The sequence below is a fragment of the Eumetopias jubatus genome, unplaced genomic scaffold (genome assembly GCF_037043125.1).
Source record: "Eumetopias jubatus isolate StellerSeaLion01/CBP00866 unplaced genomic scaffold, mEumJub1_p1.0 scaffold_5, whole genome shotgun sequence".
In the NCBI taxonomy this organism is placed as follows: domain Eukaryota; kingdom Metazoa; phylum Chordata; class Mammalia; order Carnivora; family Otariidae; genus Eumetopias; species Eumetopias jubatus.
This window is the reverse complement of record NW_028274811.1, coordinates 60,316,668-60,333,338: the sequence shown is the minus strand read 5'-3', so window position 1 is coordinate 60,333,338 and position 16,671 is coordinate 60,316,668. Positions and strand designations below refer to the sequence as shown.

Genomic DNA, 16,671 nt, shown 5'->3' with positions numbered 1-16,671 from the left:
CACGGAGAACCAGTATCTTACTGAATGTCCTAGGGAATTAGGAGAGCAAAGAGCTGCCTCTGTGGTACAATTTGAGGATCACCCAGGGGAATCTCAGTCCACAAGGTATTTGTTTGAATTAGGGAATCTGGTCCCCAGTAAGACTCTTATAAAAACATCGATGTGTTTACCTGAAAGAGGCATCACATTACGTCATTCTTTCGCATGCTGCAAGTGTACTGGAATGTTACCCTCAGCCACCTGCTGAAGCCCAGAGGGAATGGTCCCTCTGAGAAGTCACCTCAGATGAGGGAGTAGGGGTGGGGATGACAGGCCCCGAGGCCAGCGTGAGGATGCCAGGCACTGGGAGATGAGGCTGGTACCCAAAGGGAAAGCACGGCATGAGTAAGGTTTTCAGGCTTCTTTCCTTCCGTCTTAGAAGGTGACCAATCCGCGTGACAGAGTGAATGGATGATGCTGTGACCTGACTTCCATGGGTCCCTTCAGCTAGATCTGTCTGTTAAGACTTTAAGAATTTGGGGCACCTGGGTGGCTCATTCGGTTAGGTGTCTGCCTTCGGCTCAGGTCATGATCCTAGGGTCCTGGGATCGAGTCCCTCATGGGGCTCCCTGCTCTGTGGGGAGTTTGCTTCTCCCTTGGCCTGCCGCTCCCCCGCCGCTTGTGCTCACTCTCTCTCTTTCTGACAAATAAATAAATAAAATCTTAAAAAAAAAAAAAAGACTTTGAGGATTTATTTTTCTTGGGCTTTCCCACAGGTATCAGGCATGCCCTAATCATTATTAAGTATCAGAATTATATAAACCCCGCACAAAACTATAAATGATCTTGGGGAAGGGGCACCTGGGTGGCTCAGTCATTAAGCGTCTGCCTTCGGCTCAGGTCATGGTCCCAGGGTCCTGGGATCGAGCCCCGCATCAGGCTCCCTGCTCGGCGGGAAGTCTGCTTCTCCCTCTCCCACTCCCCCTGCTTCTCCCTCTCCCACTACCCCTGCTTGTGTTCCCTCTCTTGCTGTTTCTCTCTCTGTCAAATAAATAAAAAAATCTTTAAAAAAGTGATCTTGGGGAATACTGAAAGGTGAATTCTAAAAAGTAGACTTGGGTAAGGATAGCAGATGCAGAGTTCTGGGCCCATTTGAACTGGTGCTTACAGTCAGGAAAACGGTCTCGTCAAGCTCCTCTGCTTCTCTCACGATGCTCTCCAAGGTGTCCTTGGCCGTGTCCATGCTCTGCAGAAAGTGGACCATCTGGTCATGCAGGAACTCCATCTTCCTTTTCTTCACTTCCTCAAAGCTCTGGGCCTTCTCGTCATACTGTGCTAAAACCTTCTTCATCATCTCCTCATTCTGTTCTTCTAGCTTTTTCTCGTTTTTACTACAGTTTTCCTAAAATACAAATAAAACAAAGCCAAAAAAAAAAAAAAAAACCCAACAACTCAAGTCTGAATGAAACAAGAAGTCTTGTTTTCATGTCTTTTCTTCTTTTCTTTTCTCTTAAGAGAAACACCACCCTTTCAAATAATTGGCCTCTGGTGTCCTGGTAAGAGAATCAAAGATTATGGGCACAGTCTAAGTTTCCAACCCACCAACCCTCTTGGCCATAGTTAGCTTTGCAGTAAAGTTCACCATAAGAGTATTATCGAGAACGATTTAGTTAAGGAAACACACACACACAAGAGATTTGTATGGAAGACTTGCCCACTTATATTCGCACAGGATAAAACTTGAAAATGGCATCACAGTGAATGAAGGTCCCTGGCCTTCATTTGTCCTGGCTGGAAGTATGGTGGAGGAGGTGGAGAGGGTTTCAGGCCATTTCGCCACTCCATGAAAATCACAGAGTGAGGAAGGGAGCAGCAGGATACTGGACGGGATGCTACATCCACAAGCTCTCCAGGGAAGGGGCACTCTCCACCACAGTAAGAGAAACTGTATTGCCCACCTGGACAAATCCAGATGCCTCGCCGTTCTCACTCCAACAGATATTTGGTGGGGGGGTACTAGAAATAATTAGCGGGTGTTACCTGATCTACAACAGGAGTTGCGCAGACCCCTCTCAAGCGAACTAGGACACAGAGCGGCCCTAGTGTTAGGGAAACTGTGCACCAGCCTTCTGCCGGGGCCCCCTCCGCCACTCCTGACTGACCACGTGAGGATGCCTGGGCCATCTCTGCATATGGATGGAGCACTGCCCCCCGCCTCCCTTCACTGCGGAGGGAGCAGGGGCCAGCAGCTAGGAGGGCATGAACTCATTAAAGGCAGGGGTACCATGAGAGACACTCATTTGTCCTGGGCATGGGACACTTGGCAGTGGCTTTGAGCATTTCTGCAGAGCTAGTCGGTAAAGGACAGGATGGTGGAGCAAATAAGAATTCAGATCAATTCAAATTTTGGCTCTCAACCTACTATGACCTTGGGTAAGATACTTAACTCTCAGTTTCTTACCTAGAAAACAGGAACAGTATTGATAACACCTGTCTTGTATGGTTATTGTAAGGATTAAATTGGATAAATCATGCAAAGCATTTGCCCTATCATAGTAAGCACCCGATAAATGGGCATATCTTTTTAAGGGCAAGTCGTTTATCCTTAGAAAGGAAGTAGTTTCACTGATGACACAGATGGAAGACTTTAGAGACCTTCATTTTTAATGGAACAAAACCAACAATGGCAAACCACATATGCACACACAATCCCTAATTCAGATTGTTCTGTCCCAGAATCATTTCCTTGCGATGACACAAACAAACCAGGCCAAAGTAAAAGGGATATGGTAACTTACCTCAATGGTATTAAAAAAAAATTCTATCTCACTAACAAAGGCTTCAATCCTCAAGGACTTTTCTTGTAAATTGTCAAGAAATTCTGCTAATTGGACCTGAAGAAAAAAAATTAAGATGTGCTTAGTATATGACATCTGGGAAAAGAACTTCAAGCAGTGAGCTCTAATTTCCTTATAAATTTAGTATATTTGGTAGAGATTTACTATATCATGTTCACTTACAAATCAATCTTTAAATTTTCTTTGCTGCTTTATCTAAACTGACTATAGATAATTCTGTATGATAAACAATTAGGAGGTTTGTGAGTGAGAACAGTTAGGAGGTTTATGAGTGAGAGCAATAGAAAGTTTAGTTTCTCATGCAAGAGGAAAGCCTTCTTGTTGAATAGATGAGTTCCAAGCATATTGTTTGAGTAAACTATGGATTTGAATTCTTTCTCCTTAGTAAAGCCTCGATGTTTATGTATTGTCTTCTAAGACTGCAGACTTTTTGCTGGTCCAACATATCCAAATGGTCTCCTCACAGTTGTACCAACGGTTTCAGATATGCCTGGATCACCTGACCCCGAGAAGGTGATCAGAATGTCACCAGGCCAGAAGTTTAGCATACCAAATGATGAAAACTGCCTACAAAGACCTAAAGGTTCTAGTAACCCTGAAAGGGTTAAAACACTCAAGAAGCGACAGCCAACTAGAAAATGTATGGATGATGGGGGAAGATGATAGCTATCTTAGCCGTAGTTATCAACCCAGCTGTAATCCATCCCGCTAAACTTAACAAGAAACAACATAAATAACAAAGTTTCAGCTGCCTGGTTCACGATCCACAGAATGATGGAGAAATTACACAGATGGAAGCCCCTTCAGGATCCTGGGGTCGGCTTCCCTCGATAGCCCTTGCCTGTTCTCCACAAGCCCCATCTTTCCTTGAACTCTTTCTCACCCACGAGCTTTTTCATGTGGTATTCCCTATCTTTAGAATGTCCTCCGTGCCCTTGATTGCTGGAAAAACTCTTACTGAAGGTCACCCAAACTTCAACTTCCCTAACCTCCCAGTCCTACGCCACCATTTCGCTCTCTCCCAAAAGGTTCCTTTCTCAGAACACTGTGCTCCCACAATGCTGTACACTTTCCCTTCTTTTTGTTTTCATTCCCAATGATTAGCACATGGAATGGGAAGTCAATAAAGGCTAAGAAAGAAGGACAGAATAAAGGAAGAAGCTAAGTAACAAAAAATAAGCCACCACAGTGGGAATGGCAGGGGAGGAGAAGTAAGGACCTGGGTGATCTATAAACGTAGCCATCAATTCCTGAATAATCACAAATGGCCTACTCACAAGATGCTAGGGAATTCTCAAGTTATAACGTTTTAAATTGATCTCTAATTTTTAAAAGTTTGCCAACCAACTCTTTTTTTTTTCAAATTATTGATTGAAATATTTTCCTCTTTTTTTTTAAAGATTTTATTTATTCATTTGAGAGGGAGAGAATGAGAGACAGACAGCACGAGAGGGAAGAGGGTCAGAGGGAGAAGCACACTCCCTGCCGAGCAGGGAGCTCGATCCCGGGACTCCAGGATCATGGCCTGAGCCGAAGGCAGTCGCCTAACCAACTGAGCCACCCAGGCGCCCCTGCCAACCAACTCTTAATCTTCACAGTTGATTTAGCAAAACAAAGCTGGTCTCTTTGGCTTTAGTGAACTAGTTTTCCTTTTTTTTTTTGGTCATACTGTTTAGAGAAGGTCAGGGGCAAAAAACTTTAAAATGGTTTTAAATCAGGAGCCATATCGCCTTGCTTTTGAAATTTGTTTTAAATTGATAATATTTAGACAGAATTATTTTTTGATTTCTAAACTCAGAGATGAATAAAACGTCATTAAGAAAGCTGAAAAAAATCTAGTCTTCTTTCTGCTGACAGTGCCCAGTAGTTGTCAGTTAACAAAACCAACTGTCATCACAGAATAGAGCACATGTTACCGGTGCTAAAGCATCCAGAATCCTGAGAGTTCATAAAAAAAAAAAAAAAAAAATTGCTCCATCTTCTACCCCCAAACTTTACCAGGTAAAGTTTCAACAAAATTTCATCCTGGAGAAACAGAACCAATGTTAGAGAATTGAGAAGTTTTAATTTTCTGGGAAAAAAACATTCTGTCATTTTTTTTAAATCAAAATGAGCCTAACAATTATTTAACAGTGACCTAATTAAATAATCATATTGCAAACTGCACCATTAGCAAGGCATTGGGCCAAGCAATAAGGATATACAGTCAAGAGTATGAGCTCTGGGCATCCAACAGACCCGGGTACCAATCGTAGTCTGTCTCCCAGGACCTTGAGTAAATCACTTAACCTACCTGCGCCAATTTCATTATCTTCAGATTGGTGACGATGACAGGCTTATTATGAGGAGTAAAAGATATCTTATATATAAAGAACTTAACACAGTGCCTGGCACATAGTAAGTGCTCAATTCTTGGGAATACTTGCATTTTAAGGTCATTCTGGCTAATGTATTAGAGGATGGCTTGAAGAGAGAAGGGTGGGAATTCCAGTTAGTAGGCTACTAAAAGTACGTGACAATCTCAAAGACTAAATGCTTTACTTGTAGTATTATCTCTGGGGAAGTAGAGTATTTATAATAACATGCATAAGGATATGTGTTGTGACTAACTTTTTAACATTTTAACATTGGGAGTCTATAGACATAGAAAGAATGCAAAAGTTTTCCATTTTTAATATCAATTTTATACACAAAGGAAATATGGAGAAAACCAAAATTTAAAATGACTGTATGGAATATTTTATAAAACTTGCAATAAAATTGCTCAGTGTAATATAAATGTGTATTTCTAAAGAATGACAGTGTAGATAGTAGAAAATAAATTGTGTTTTATGCTCAAAAGCATATTTTTCAATTTAATATTATTTGGCTTCGTTGCCTGGCTGGCTTGTGCCTGCCTTCAGGTCAGGTCATGATCTCAGGATCCTGGGATCGAGCCCCGCATTGGGCTCCCTGCTCAGTGGGGAGCCTGCTTCCCCCTCTCCCTCTGCCTCCCCCCTAACCCCACCCACGTGTGCTCTCTCTCTCTCTCACTCATTCTCTTTCTCTCTCAGATAAATAAATAAAATCTTTAAAAAAATAAAAAAAGTGAAAATAAAATTATTTGGCTTTTTTGGATAATGTTAAGGGCTACCGCCAAAAGATAAAACCCCTCAAAGGTTGTGACCCTGTGTTATTTACAATGTTATTGCCAGAACCCTAGAAAAATGTCTTGCACATAGTGTATACTCAATAAACATTTGTCAAATTGATCTTAACTGAATGCCTAGGGAAGAATTCTTAGCTTTCTTTCAGACTATTATCCCTAAATATGAAGATATCAAATATTGGTCATTTTTTAAATTGAGGAAATATGAAAAGAAATTAAATGTATTATTATTATTATGTACTTATATGCTTTAAAATCTTTTTTACCTTTACAGCACTTATCGCTGTATCAAGTGTTGCAACCTCATGGTCCTTGTGCATGCCAAGCATCTGGTCAACAGCAGAAATTGGGCTTCTGCAAGTGTAACAGTATGTGTCGATCTGGGACTTTTTCGGTTCCCTCTGTTCCTTCTCAGTTGCTGACTCTGATGACAATTGTTCTTGTTCTGTCTTCTCTCTGCCCAACTCCTTCTGTTTGGCAGACATACTTTGTTCTACCTCACTCACAAATTCATCCTCACTGACGTGTTCAAAGGATTCCTTTCCTTGAGATAACACATCTTCAGGCGCGGATTCTGAATACAGTTCCTCTGATAAAGTGTCTTGAGCAACCATTTCATAATTCAGGGATTCAGCAAATTCATACTCATCCTGAACGGGGCTACTGCGGAGTCTGTCTTCACTTGGCTCAGGTGCGACCATTATTATAGGTTCTTCTTGCAGTGTTTCTTGAACACAAGTTGCACCAGATGCAAGTTCTTCCTCTGGGAAGGACACTTGTACTGGGATGTTCAGGTTGACTTCTGGACTTGCACTTGCTGCTTCATTACTCTGACTGCTCGTTTCATCCACTCTCTCCAGGACATGATGGGTGTCTTCAAATGGAACCGCATAGCTTACCTTCTGGGTAACCACTGTGACTTCCTCAGTGATGGGAGCTTTCCCCTGCATAGCTTCATTGTCAAGGGTCTCCACATGGCATACTGAGTCTCCTTCCCTGTAAGTAGCTTTCTGTTCCTCTTCCAGACTCTTCTCCCCCAAAATAGTTCCAAACCTCCCCCAAATTTCCCCTTCTGCAGCTATCGGTTGGTATGAATCATCCTTACCAACTGCTTTTTCTTCCAGACCTTGGCCTTGGTCCTTTTGAGATACAGATGTGTCATGGAGAATGTCATCTTTGAGTATGTACTTCTCAAAATATATTCCTGTTCCATCATCGGTGTCAGAATTCCTGCTTGGAAACGATGCCTCAGAATTCACACTGTCACCTTCAGAAGCTGTCTCCCCTTCCTTCTTTTTCTCTCCAACTGCTTCTTCATACAGATCCTTGTATAAAAATGCAAATGCAGGTGGCTCCTCCAGAAGTTCGGGATTAATGGCTTTAGTGGTGGTAGGAAAGATCTGGGTTCGTGACAAAACCCCTTCCTCTGTACCAAATAAAGGCATCCCCGGCAACTTTAAGTCCACCTCTCTATTTATGCTCTTTGAGGCATCTCTGTCAGCTGATTGCTGGATATCCAAAGGCTTCTGGGTCTCTGGGTGAGATAATTTGCTGTAGTCTTTCTCCATCCCATAGAAGCTTTCATCTAATTTCACCAAGTCATATTCATGTTCCAGGGCACTTTCTTCTGAACTTTCTGGGAAAGAGACAGTATCTTCTGTAACTTCCTTTGGGAGTTCCCCCTCAACATTTAATTTCCATGGAGCTTTTTGTTTTTCTGGGGCTGGAGAGATGTTATAATCAATCAATGTATATTTTTCAAAATAATCTTCTTCACTGGGAGCTGTGGGCTGATTAAAGGTGAAATCATCAGTTTCTGAATCTGTGGCTACCTCCTGTTTTATGTTAAGAGATTCCTTTTGTTTATCGTCTTGCAGTGATGTAACTTGATCAGAATCTTCTAACTTACTCTTTAATGTTTTATGGCAAGAAACAGCCTCACTACTGTCCTGAAGGGATATAGTTTTAAATGAAGCCTTCTCTTCCAAATATTCTAGCTTATCTTGCATTAGTTCACTTTCCTCCTGATCAACTGAAGAAATAAATGCAGAAGCATGAATATTCAAAATCTCGCAGCCTTCAGAAATAATACTGAAGGCACTCTTTTGATCTTCTGAAAGTCCAGCTGGCTTACTAGTCACTGTGAAATCTTCATCTTTCACATACGTGTCTTCAGGCTCCTTGGATCTTTCTCTAGCAGGAACCCTTCTACCAGCATTGATTGCTGATGCATTCTTTATAAATTGAGCATAGTTGCTACTTGCTGAAGATACGTGGGCATCTTCCACAGCCTCCATATGCTGCTCTGAAGCAAGAACTGATTGCTTAGACATTTCAGATGTTAGATCTTCAGAAGTTTGGATAGTATGGACTGTATGCCTACCTGGAGTCAATTCTGACCATGGCATTTCTTGTTTCTTTACTGTATTAATTTCTGGAGAATTTCCTGAAACAAGTGTTTGTGATTTCGCAGATGACAACAAATATGGTGGGGTTTCTAAGCTCTTTGTTTCATCAAAATGATGATCTAAAATCCTTTCAGATTCTTTAGATGGAGATCCTTGTTTCATGCTTTCTTTTGTGGTATCTATTGAACCACCTTTCGATGGCTCTGCTGTTGTGACCTGTCCCTTTTCTTCATTGTGACTTGCCATATCCCTGCTTGACTTTTCCAATATCAGATTGCCTTCCTTAGGTAAAGAGTAGTTATCTCTTTCATCATGATAAGGAAGATCCTCTGGAAGGAACATTTTGATTTTCTCCACCAAAACTTTACTTTCTTCTCCTGGATGTGGTTGAGTTCCTACTGCCCTTGTTTCCCTGATTTCTGGGCGACCCTCCAAGAGCATAGTTTCTGATTTTTCAGTAACTGATACGGTTTTAACTGATGAAAATGGCTGAGTTTCATCCAAAGAAGGACTTAAGGAGATAACTGATTCTTCAGGCATAGACCTGACTACATTCACGGAAGAAGGCTGAATTTCCTGCTGCTGCTTTCCTTCTGAAAATACTTGTGACAGCTTTTGTTTTTCTTCTTTCTCCTGCTTCATTATTGTGCGTCCTTTGTGGTCTTCATTTTGGGAGACTTGCTGCAGCACAGCTGCCGCTTTTGATTCTTCCAATTTAATAAGGCTAGATCCATGTGCAATTTGTGCCCTCCCTCTGTCATTATCCCAAAGTTCTAAGGGGGCCACAGTTTCTGGTTTTTCTGCCAGCACCTTGTTTTCTGCCACGGAATATGATCTGGTTTCCAAGTCACCTTTCTCCTCAGTTGGGCTAACAGACCTGAGTTTTGTTTCCTCTTCAGAAGTTTTCAAGGAAGTAGGTTTTAGCATTTCTTTCTTCAGTCTCTCTTCACCCAGATCAATTAAGCTGCATTTAGATTCTTCTACTGGCAAAATTATTGTCTCTGGCTTCTCCGATTCCTTAGTGATATTTTTACTTGTGAAGCTAGATGAAGCTGATTTTGGCTGTTGTGGCACCTTATCTCTTGCATCAAATGAAAAGAGTGATTTTTCTTTTTGATCACTTCTTGGCTCTTTCTTAAGAATAGAAATATTCCATTTAGATGGATCAGAAATTTCTGGCTTCTGGCCTCTTTTACTATCAGTGATATGAAGAGGAACTGCATTTTGCACTTCTCCCACAATGGATTTCTCGCCCATGGGAGAATAAGATTGAATTTCAAGATGTTCCTCACCATCCGCAAAAGCAACTACCGAGTTGAGGTCCATTTCCTCTGAATAGTCTAGAATTTCTTTTTTCCCATAATCTTCACTAGACACCTCAAAGTTGGATTTTGGCTGTTGTAAAATTTCTACATTTGATAAAGATGTGGGTTTTTCTTCAAAGTCTTGGCCTTCACCAGATTTAACTAAAGTGCCTCTGGATTTTTCAGCAATTTTAAGTTTTGCCTCTGGTAACAGACGATCAGCTGGTTTCTCGGTTGCATTAGAGTCAGCTGAAGCTGTTCCTTCAGACTCAGTCACAGGCACTGCTTTTTCTGCAGATGGACTTGGCTGAGTTTCTAAATCTTTTTCAGCAACTTTCTTATCTGGAGTGCTTGAGCCAAAAAACAAACTGGACATCCATGATGTGAAAGATAAAATTCCTTTCTTCCCCTTCTCCTCAGAAAGGCCTGGCTCAACTGCCTCTGGATGCTTAGGCAACTTTTGTGTCACCTCAGGTGGCTCTGCGGGTTGAGGTTCTTCATTTTCTTGCATTGAGGAGGGCGGTTTTATTGGTGTGGGTATTTTCATTTCAGATGCTGGCTTCCCTATCTCATTAACATCATCCACGACCTTTGACTGAATCGTTTTTGCTTCTTCTAATGGCTTCTCTCCAGCTAAAGGAGATATACTTCTGTGTGCTTCTTTCTCATTGCCCAAGCCAGGTTCTGAATCTTCTGCCAGAAAATGGGCTGCTTTGGTGGGAGAGGGAATAGTTTCTGATTTGATCTGTTCCACTGATGTGTCAGACACTGGTTTTTGGTGGATTCTTTCAGAAGGTAGTTTGATTTCTTCCTGGCTGCCTTCTTTGCAAGGCCTGGAAAATTCTGTGTTTGTTTTCTCCAGTATCAAACTTTCATTCCCCACAAAAGAGAAGATCTGCTTCCCCTCTGCTTCATTTCTCTCTACATTTCCAGTTGGAACAAAAGATTTTGGTTTGGGAGCCAGCTTTATTTCTTCAGAAGAGTAAGTTTTAGTTGATAAGGTCTCTATGTCACCACTGGAGGTATTGAGAGTAGATACTAGCTCTCGTAATGATAAAGGAGATTCCTCAGCAGAATGTGGCAGAAGCTGCTTTCTGGTTTCACATGTATGGTCTTTATCCAGCAGAGTGGCTTTGAGCTGCCCTGTCATCAAATCATTATTGCCAGAGGAACCCAGCTCCACAGATCCCAGTATTCTTTCTTCATGTGGACTTGCCAGATCCCTTTCTGGCTTTTCCAGCATCCAGCTTTCATCCTTTGGAACAAAAAGGGCCTCTTGCATCTGTGTTTCTTTAACATCTGCAGGCTCAGTTGTGATAAATGATTTTGATTCTTCCAAAGGCAAATTATCTTTCATAAATAAAAATTGTTTAACACCTAGATCTTTTTTATCTGCAAAAGACATGCTTACATCAGATAATTTAACACCTTGATCTGAATGAAGTGCTTTTCCAGGCTTCTCTTGTTCCACAAGGTCAGAAGAAACAATCTTTGATGGTTCTGTTACACTCTGGGGCACACAGAATGAATTTGGTTGGTCTGTTTCTTCACTTAGTTTCGTTTCAATATATCCTATCACTTGTGTCTTCAAATTTCCTGTTGACAGTAATGGGCTTATTTCTTGTTTTTCTCCCGTTTTAATGTCAGCCGAATGGTTCAACTTCTCTGATAATCCTTTTAAAGAAAAGGTATGTGGTTGAGGTTCTTTGGGGCCGTCTCCTTCAACTAGAGGGGTCAATGCTTCTTTTGACCCTAAGCTGACTACCTTGGGGGAGAAAGATTTAATTTCTTGAATCTGAGGTTCCTCCCTTAGGCATGATGAAACCTCTGAAATTTCAGGGTCAACTGTAGTTGACACATGATGTTCCCTGTTTTCTTCTTTTCCTCCTCTTCTGCTCCTAAGCTCAGCAAGGCCCTTTTCTAAGACAGAATCCTCTGTTTCGGTTATGGGAGATTTTACTTGTTTTGTATCTACGGATCCATCTTGCCCACCTAAACTATGACTGAATTCTGACTCAGTGCTTGGTAATTCTGATACTTGGTGTGGCTTGTCTTTCTGTTCAAGTTCCAAAGAAAACTCCGCCAGAGCAAGATCTTGTCTTTCTGACAGGAAATCTCCCTGAGCTGTAGAAGATGGCTCCACTGTCTGTTTGTTCTTATCATCTCTGGGGGTCAAAGTTAAGTCTGCTGACACTAAATTTTCTAACTCAGGAGAAGAACTTTCCATTTCCTCATTTTTGCCTTTCAGAACTATATGTTTGCGGGCGGGTGACATGTCTTGTGAAGAAGCAAGTTCGGTTTCTTTTTTCTTCACCTCACCACCTTGGTTGAGCAAAAGCACATGTTCAGGCCCTGACACCTCTGAGGCAGACACAGAATTCTTTTTCTGTGATAAAACCAGTTGTTCAGAGTCAAGGACTGTAGAAAATGAAAGACCTTGTTCATTTTCCACCCTCTCTTCCTTAGATACATCTGAATGCTGAGAAGATGATGCTTTGGTTATTGGCAACCCAGGTTTAAATTCTTCAGTTTCTACCTTGGACAAAGAATGATCTGATAGAGAGGATGTTCTTGCAGGTGAATCAAATTTAATTTCTTTCTCTGCTTCTGACCAAGCTGGACGTTCAGATGTAGCAGTTACAGTGGGAGAAGAACTCATTTTCCTTGCTACCTTTTCTTCTTTAAGAAGTGAATGCTCATCTATAGATGTCACCAGTGGTGGCAAACCACTTCCTAATTCACTCTTTTCTATTTTTGTTAAGACTGGATGTTCTATAGGGGTGGTAAAAGATAAATCTGTTGGGGTTTCTTCTTTTCCTAACTTGGGTAAGCTTGAATCATGCTTAGTTACAGATGTGGTTACTGAACAACTGGGTTCAATTTCTTTCTTTATTTCTTCCAAAAACTCTGGTGCGGGTGGTCCATGTTCAGCTTCCTCTTGCACTCTTCGTGGAGCTGAATGCAACACTCTAGATGTATCAGCTATTTTAGAGTCGTGTTTCACTTGCGTTTTTACTGCAGATAAAATCTCAGGTCCAGATAAAGACGTGTCCTTTAGAGGTGAATATGGTTTTATTACCTCAGGCTCATTCTCTGACAACATTCTCTGTTCTGGTTCAGATGTCACAGTGGGAGCTAAATTGGGTTTCACATCCTTCTTTGGCTCATCTACCAAGTCAGGCAGAACTGAATATTTCATCCCAGACCCTAGAACATTTGGAGGCTGAAGCTCCATTTCTTGATCCCGTGATACATGTGCTGTAGCTTCTTGAGAATCAGGCACAATTTCTTCCTTACTTTTAACTTTTAACAAAGCCATCTGTTCATTTGCAGCTTTTGGAGTGAGTGATGCTTTGGCTTCTTGTTCTTTCTGAAGTGCATGGACTGAATCAGGTGAAACTGAATATTGAGATGAATGCAAAACTGGTTTGGTGTCTTCCTTTACTGTAAATGATTGTGCAGGTAAAGAAACAGGTGTTGCAGCTACTGGTGAACTAGTCTGAATTTCTCCTTTCTCTGTTTCACTGGTTGAATATGGTGAAATCAAGTCTTCAGACTCGGGTTCTGAAAATCCTCGAGTTATATGCTGCTGTGTCAAAATGAGATATTCAGATACAGATATTGAGGTTGTTTGAGCATCTGGCTCAACTTTTGTGATCTCTCTTTTATTTGTTGAAGATGGCAGACTCAAGTCTTCGGGTGCAGACATTGAAGGGGAAGGTTTGGCTTGTTGCTTCTGTGATGAACCAAGGTGCTCAGGTATGGGTGTGGCAGCTGTTGGCACAGTGTCTTCCTCATCTGCTTCTGAAGAGCCAGAATATCCAGAAGCAGATATTGCAGTTACCAGTGAATCATGCTCAAATTCATTTTTCTTTGTTTCTGGGATTCTATACGGTGGGATTGAAACTTGTGATGCTGAGTCTGGAGAAAAAAGTTCAGCTTCCTCAGTGTCTTCATCTGACAAAATAGTGTGCTCAGATGGTGATGTTAAACATATTGGAGAATCACATTCAAATTCTCTTTTTTCCGTTTCCTGAGTTGCATAGGGTGAAAATGAGAATTCTGACACAAATGCTGAGTCTGGAGAAAAAAGTCCAATGTCTTGCTCTTCTTCTGAGAAATTCGTGGGTGAGGAGGCACCTTTTAGGTTTAAAGGGTATCTGTGGACAATTTCTTCCTCTTGTGCTTCTGGTGTTGCATATGGTGGTACTGAAAATTCAGAGGTCGAGGTGGAGGAGGGTGTGTACCGCTCAATTTCTACTGTCTCTTCTGATAAGACAATATGCTCAGATGGGGTAGCTACAAATGACGGGGCCTGGCATTCAGAAGTCTGCTCAGCTGTGGATGGTTGGAGAGAGCTTTCAGAGTCAGAGGCCACATTTGGGGAATACAATCCAGTGTCTTCCTTCTTTTCTTCTGACAAAATCGTGTGCTCAGAAACATCTTTTGATTTTAATGGGGACACATCATCAATTATTTTCTTTGGGGATTCCTGTGTTACATTTGGCGGAACTGCATTTTGGGAAGTCAATGTTGAATCTGCTGTGAAACGCTCACTTCCTAGGTCCTCTTCTTCTGACATGACTGCCTGTTCCAATGTAGCAGTTGAAAACAGTGGGGCCTTGCATTCAGAAGTCTGCTCAGCTGTGGATGGTGAGAGAGAGCGTTTAGAGACAGAGGCCACATTTGGGGAACACAATCCAGTGTCTTCCTTCTTTTCTTCTGACAAAATCGTGTGCTCAGAAACATCTTTTGATTTTAATGGGGACTTTAGGTCAATTGTTTTCATCAGTGACCCTTTTGTTGCCTGGGATAGAGTCGAATATTCAGAAGCAGATGTGGAATCTGGTGTGTAACACCCACTTTCTGAAGCGTCTTCTCTGGACAGGACCACGTGTTCTGAGAAAGCTGCTGAAAACTGAGGGGACTGGCATTCAGAAGTCTGCTCAGTTGTAGATGGTGACAGAGAGCACTCAGATGCAGAGGCCAAAGGCTCAAATTCCTCATTCTCCCCTTCTGAAAAAATTGCATGTTCAGATATACCATTTACAGTGGATGGAGAAACTGGCTCAACTTCTTGCTGCTCTAGTTCATGGTGCAAATCCTGTGGGACTGAATACTCTGATACAAAAGCAGAATCAGTAGAAACAGACTCATTTTCCTCTTTTTCTTCCTCAGATGAAGCAACATGTTCAGGTGTGGATGCTTTCAGTGATGGTAAAAGGATCTCCTCTTCTTTCTGCTCCACTTCAGTGTCCAAATATGGTGAGAAGGGCTTCTTGGAAATAGATGGACTCTCTGGGTATTCAAGTTCTATGATCTCTTCTTCCACTAAATTAGAATCTTCAGGTTCAGGGGTAGCAGCTATCGGTAGAGAAGTTTCATCTTTCTTTGGTTCCTCTAACACTAGAGGTTCAAAAAGAGAAATGGATGGCTCAGGTACATTTTCTTCCTCCATTCCTTTGACATCAAGATAAGGAGGGGTTTGTTGTTCAGAGACTGCTTCTGCCCTCTCTGGTGAAGTCAGGTCCAGCTCTGTTGTCTCTGGGCCAAAATCTTCCTCAATGGATGCTGCCAGACCTGGTGCACCTGTTTCCAGAGAATCCTTTTCTGCCTCCAATGAAATGGAATGGTCAACAGAATACATATCTTCCTTCTTTACCTCATCCACTAACAGTGGTAAGACTGAAGAGTCATGCTCTGAAGTCACTATTTCTTGTGAATCAGGCTCAAATTCTTCCTTCGCTGTTTCCAGTAACCCAGTTGTAGATGTATCAGGTGTAAGAGAGGAAGGCTCCATTTCATGGAGTTTTGCTTCATCACCTGGCTGTCGTGGCACTAACTGTGGAGGGATGAGCTGTATGTCTTGTTCTGCTGTGTCATTACTTGCATAAGAGGAAACTGTGTGCTTGGTGGCAGATGCGGCCTTTAGTGGAGAATCAACGTAAATTTTCTTTTCATCTTCATGACTGAATGAGGAAGTCAAGGACTCTGATCCTTTAGAGGATGCAGCTTTCCAGGGTGTAGCAAGCTCTTTTACCTTATCATCTTCTATGTTTTGGCCTACTAATTTGCTTGTTTGAGAAACTATATTAGAATCACAATTGCTCATATCTGGCTCTAGACTAATGGACGCATCTTTCCCCTTCCTATAATGTATTTCTTTAATTACATAACCCTTTGGCAATGTTCCATAAAATTGTAGAGGAATTAATTCTTCTTTAACTGAATTAAACATCTTAATTTTATACTGTACTGTTCCTATGTAGACTGGCCTTAACACTAAGGGCTTGTGTTCTTTGTATATTGCCCCGGTAATAGGAGGTGTATTTGAGGTGGTCTTCTTTTTTCTCGTTTTATCATAAATGCCAGTAGATGACTTCTCTTTCTGGGTGCTTAGTACCTGGCTTTCTGAAATTAAAGGATTATCTTTTGTATTTGCTGGAACATCTTGAGATTCGAGAGAATTTCTCTTTTTGTTGCCTTTCCGACGCAGTGATGGTGAGCCACGCTTTGACTTGGGCGTTCTTTTCCGAACCTTTTTAACTCCATCCACAATAAAGGAAACATTCCCTGGAGGAGAATTCACAGTTGACCCTTCCAGACTACACACACCAGAAGTCTGACTCTCTTCCGAGGCCCAAGGAGTGAAAGACCTGCTTGAATTGGTCTCCCAGGTTATTCCACTATCTTCCCGTTGAACTGTCACCATGGAAAAGGAGGGGTCAGATATGATACACTTCTGCTTGGTCTTGCCTTCTTCATCCTGGTCTGATAATCTAAAGTAAGTAATAATATTATCAATAATAGTACATATTATTATAAAAATAACACTATATTAATTACAGATAGTAATGTCAATATCCTATTTTCACTAGGTAATGGGTTAATGTGAAATTAAAGTATACAGATAAATATTGCCACCCATATCAAAAATAGGTAAGAATGCAAAATAAAATTGAAAACAAGAAGTC

The 16,671-nt window shown here is 41.5% G+C and overlaps 1 protein-coding gene across 2 annotated transcripts in view; it reads right to left on the bottom strand.

Annotated features, from left to right (window-relative positions):
* The window catches only part of CMYA5 (cardiomyopathy associated 5), an 87,697-nt gene that overhangs the window by 37,707 nt on the left and 33,319 nt on the right, over window positions 1-16,671 (bottom strand). For both annotated transcript variants that reach the window (XM_028114509.2, XM_088023651.1), the window contains exons 2-4: window positions 6,252-16,476; window positions 2,778-2,873; window positions 1,148-1,381 (exon numbers count right to left, since the gene is read on the bottom strand). In XM_028114509.2, the coding sequence (XP_027970310.1) occupies window positions 1,148-1,381; window positions 2,778-2,873; window positions 6,252-16,476 (10,555 nt within the window). The remainder of the gene's footprint in view (window positions 1-1,147; window positions 1,382-2,777; window positions 2,874-6,251; window positions 16,477-16,671) is intronic.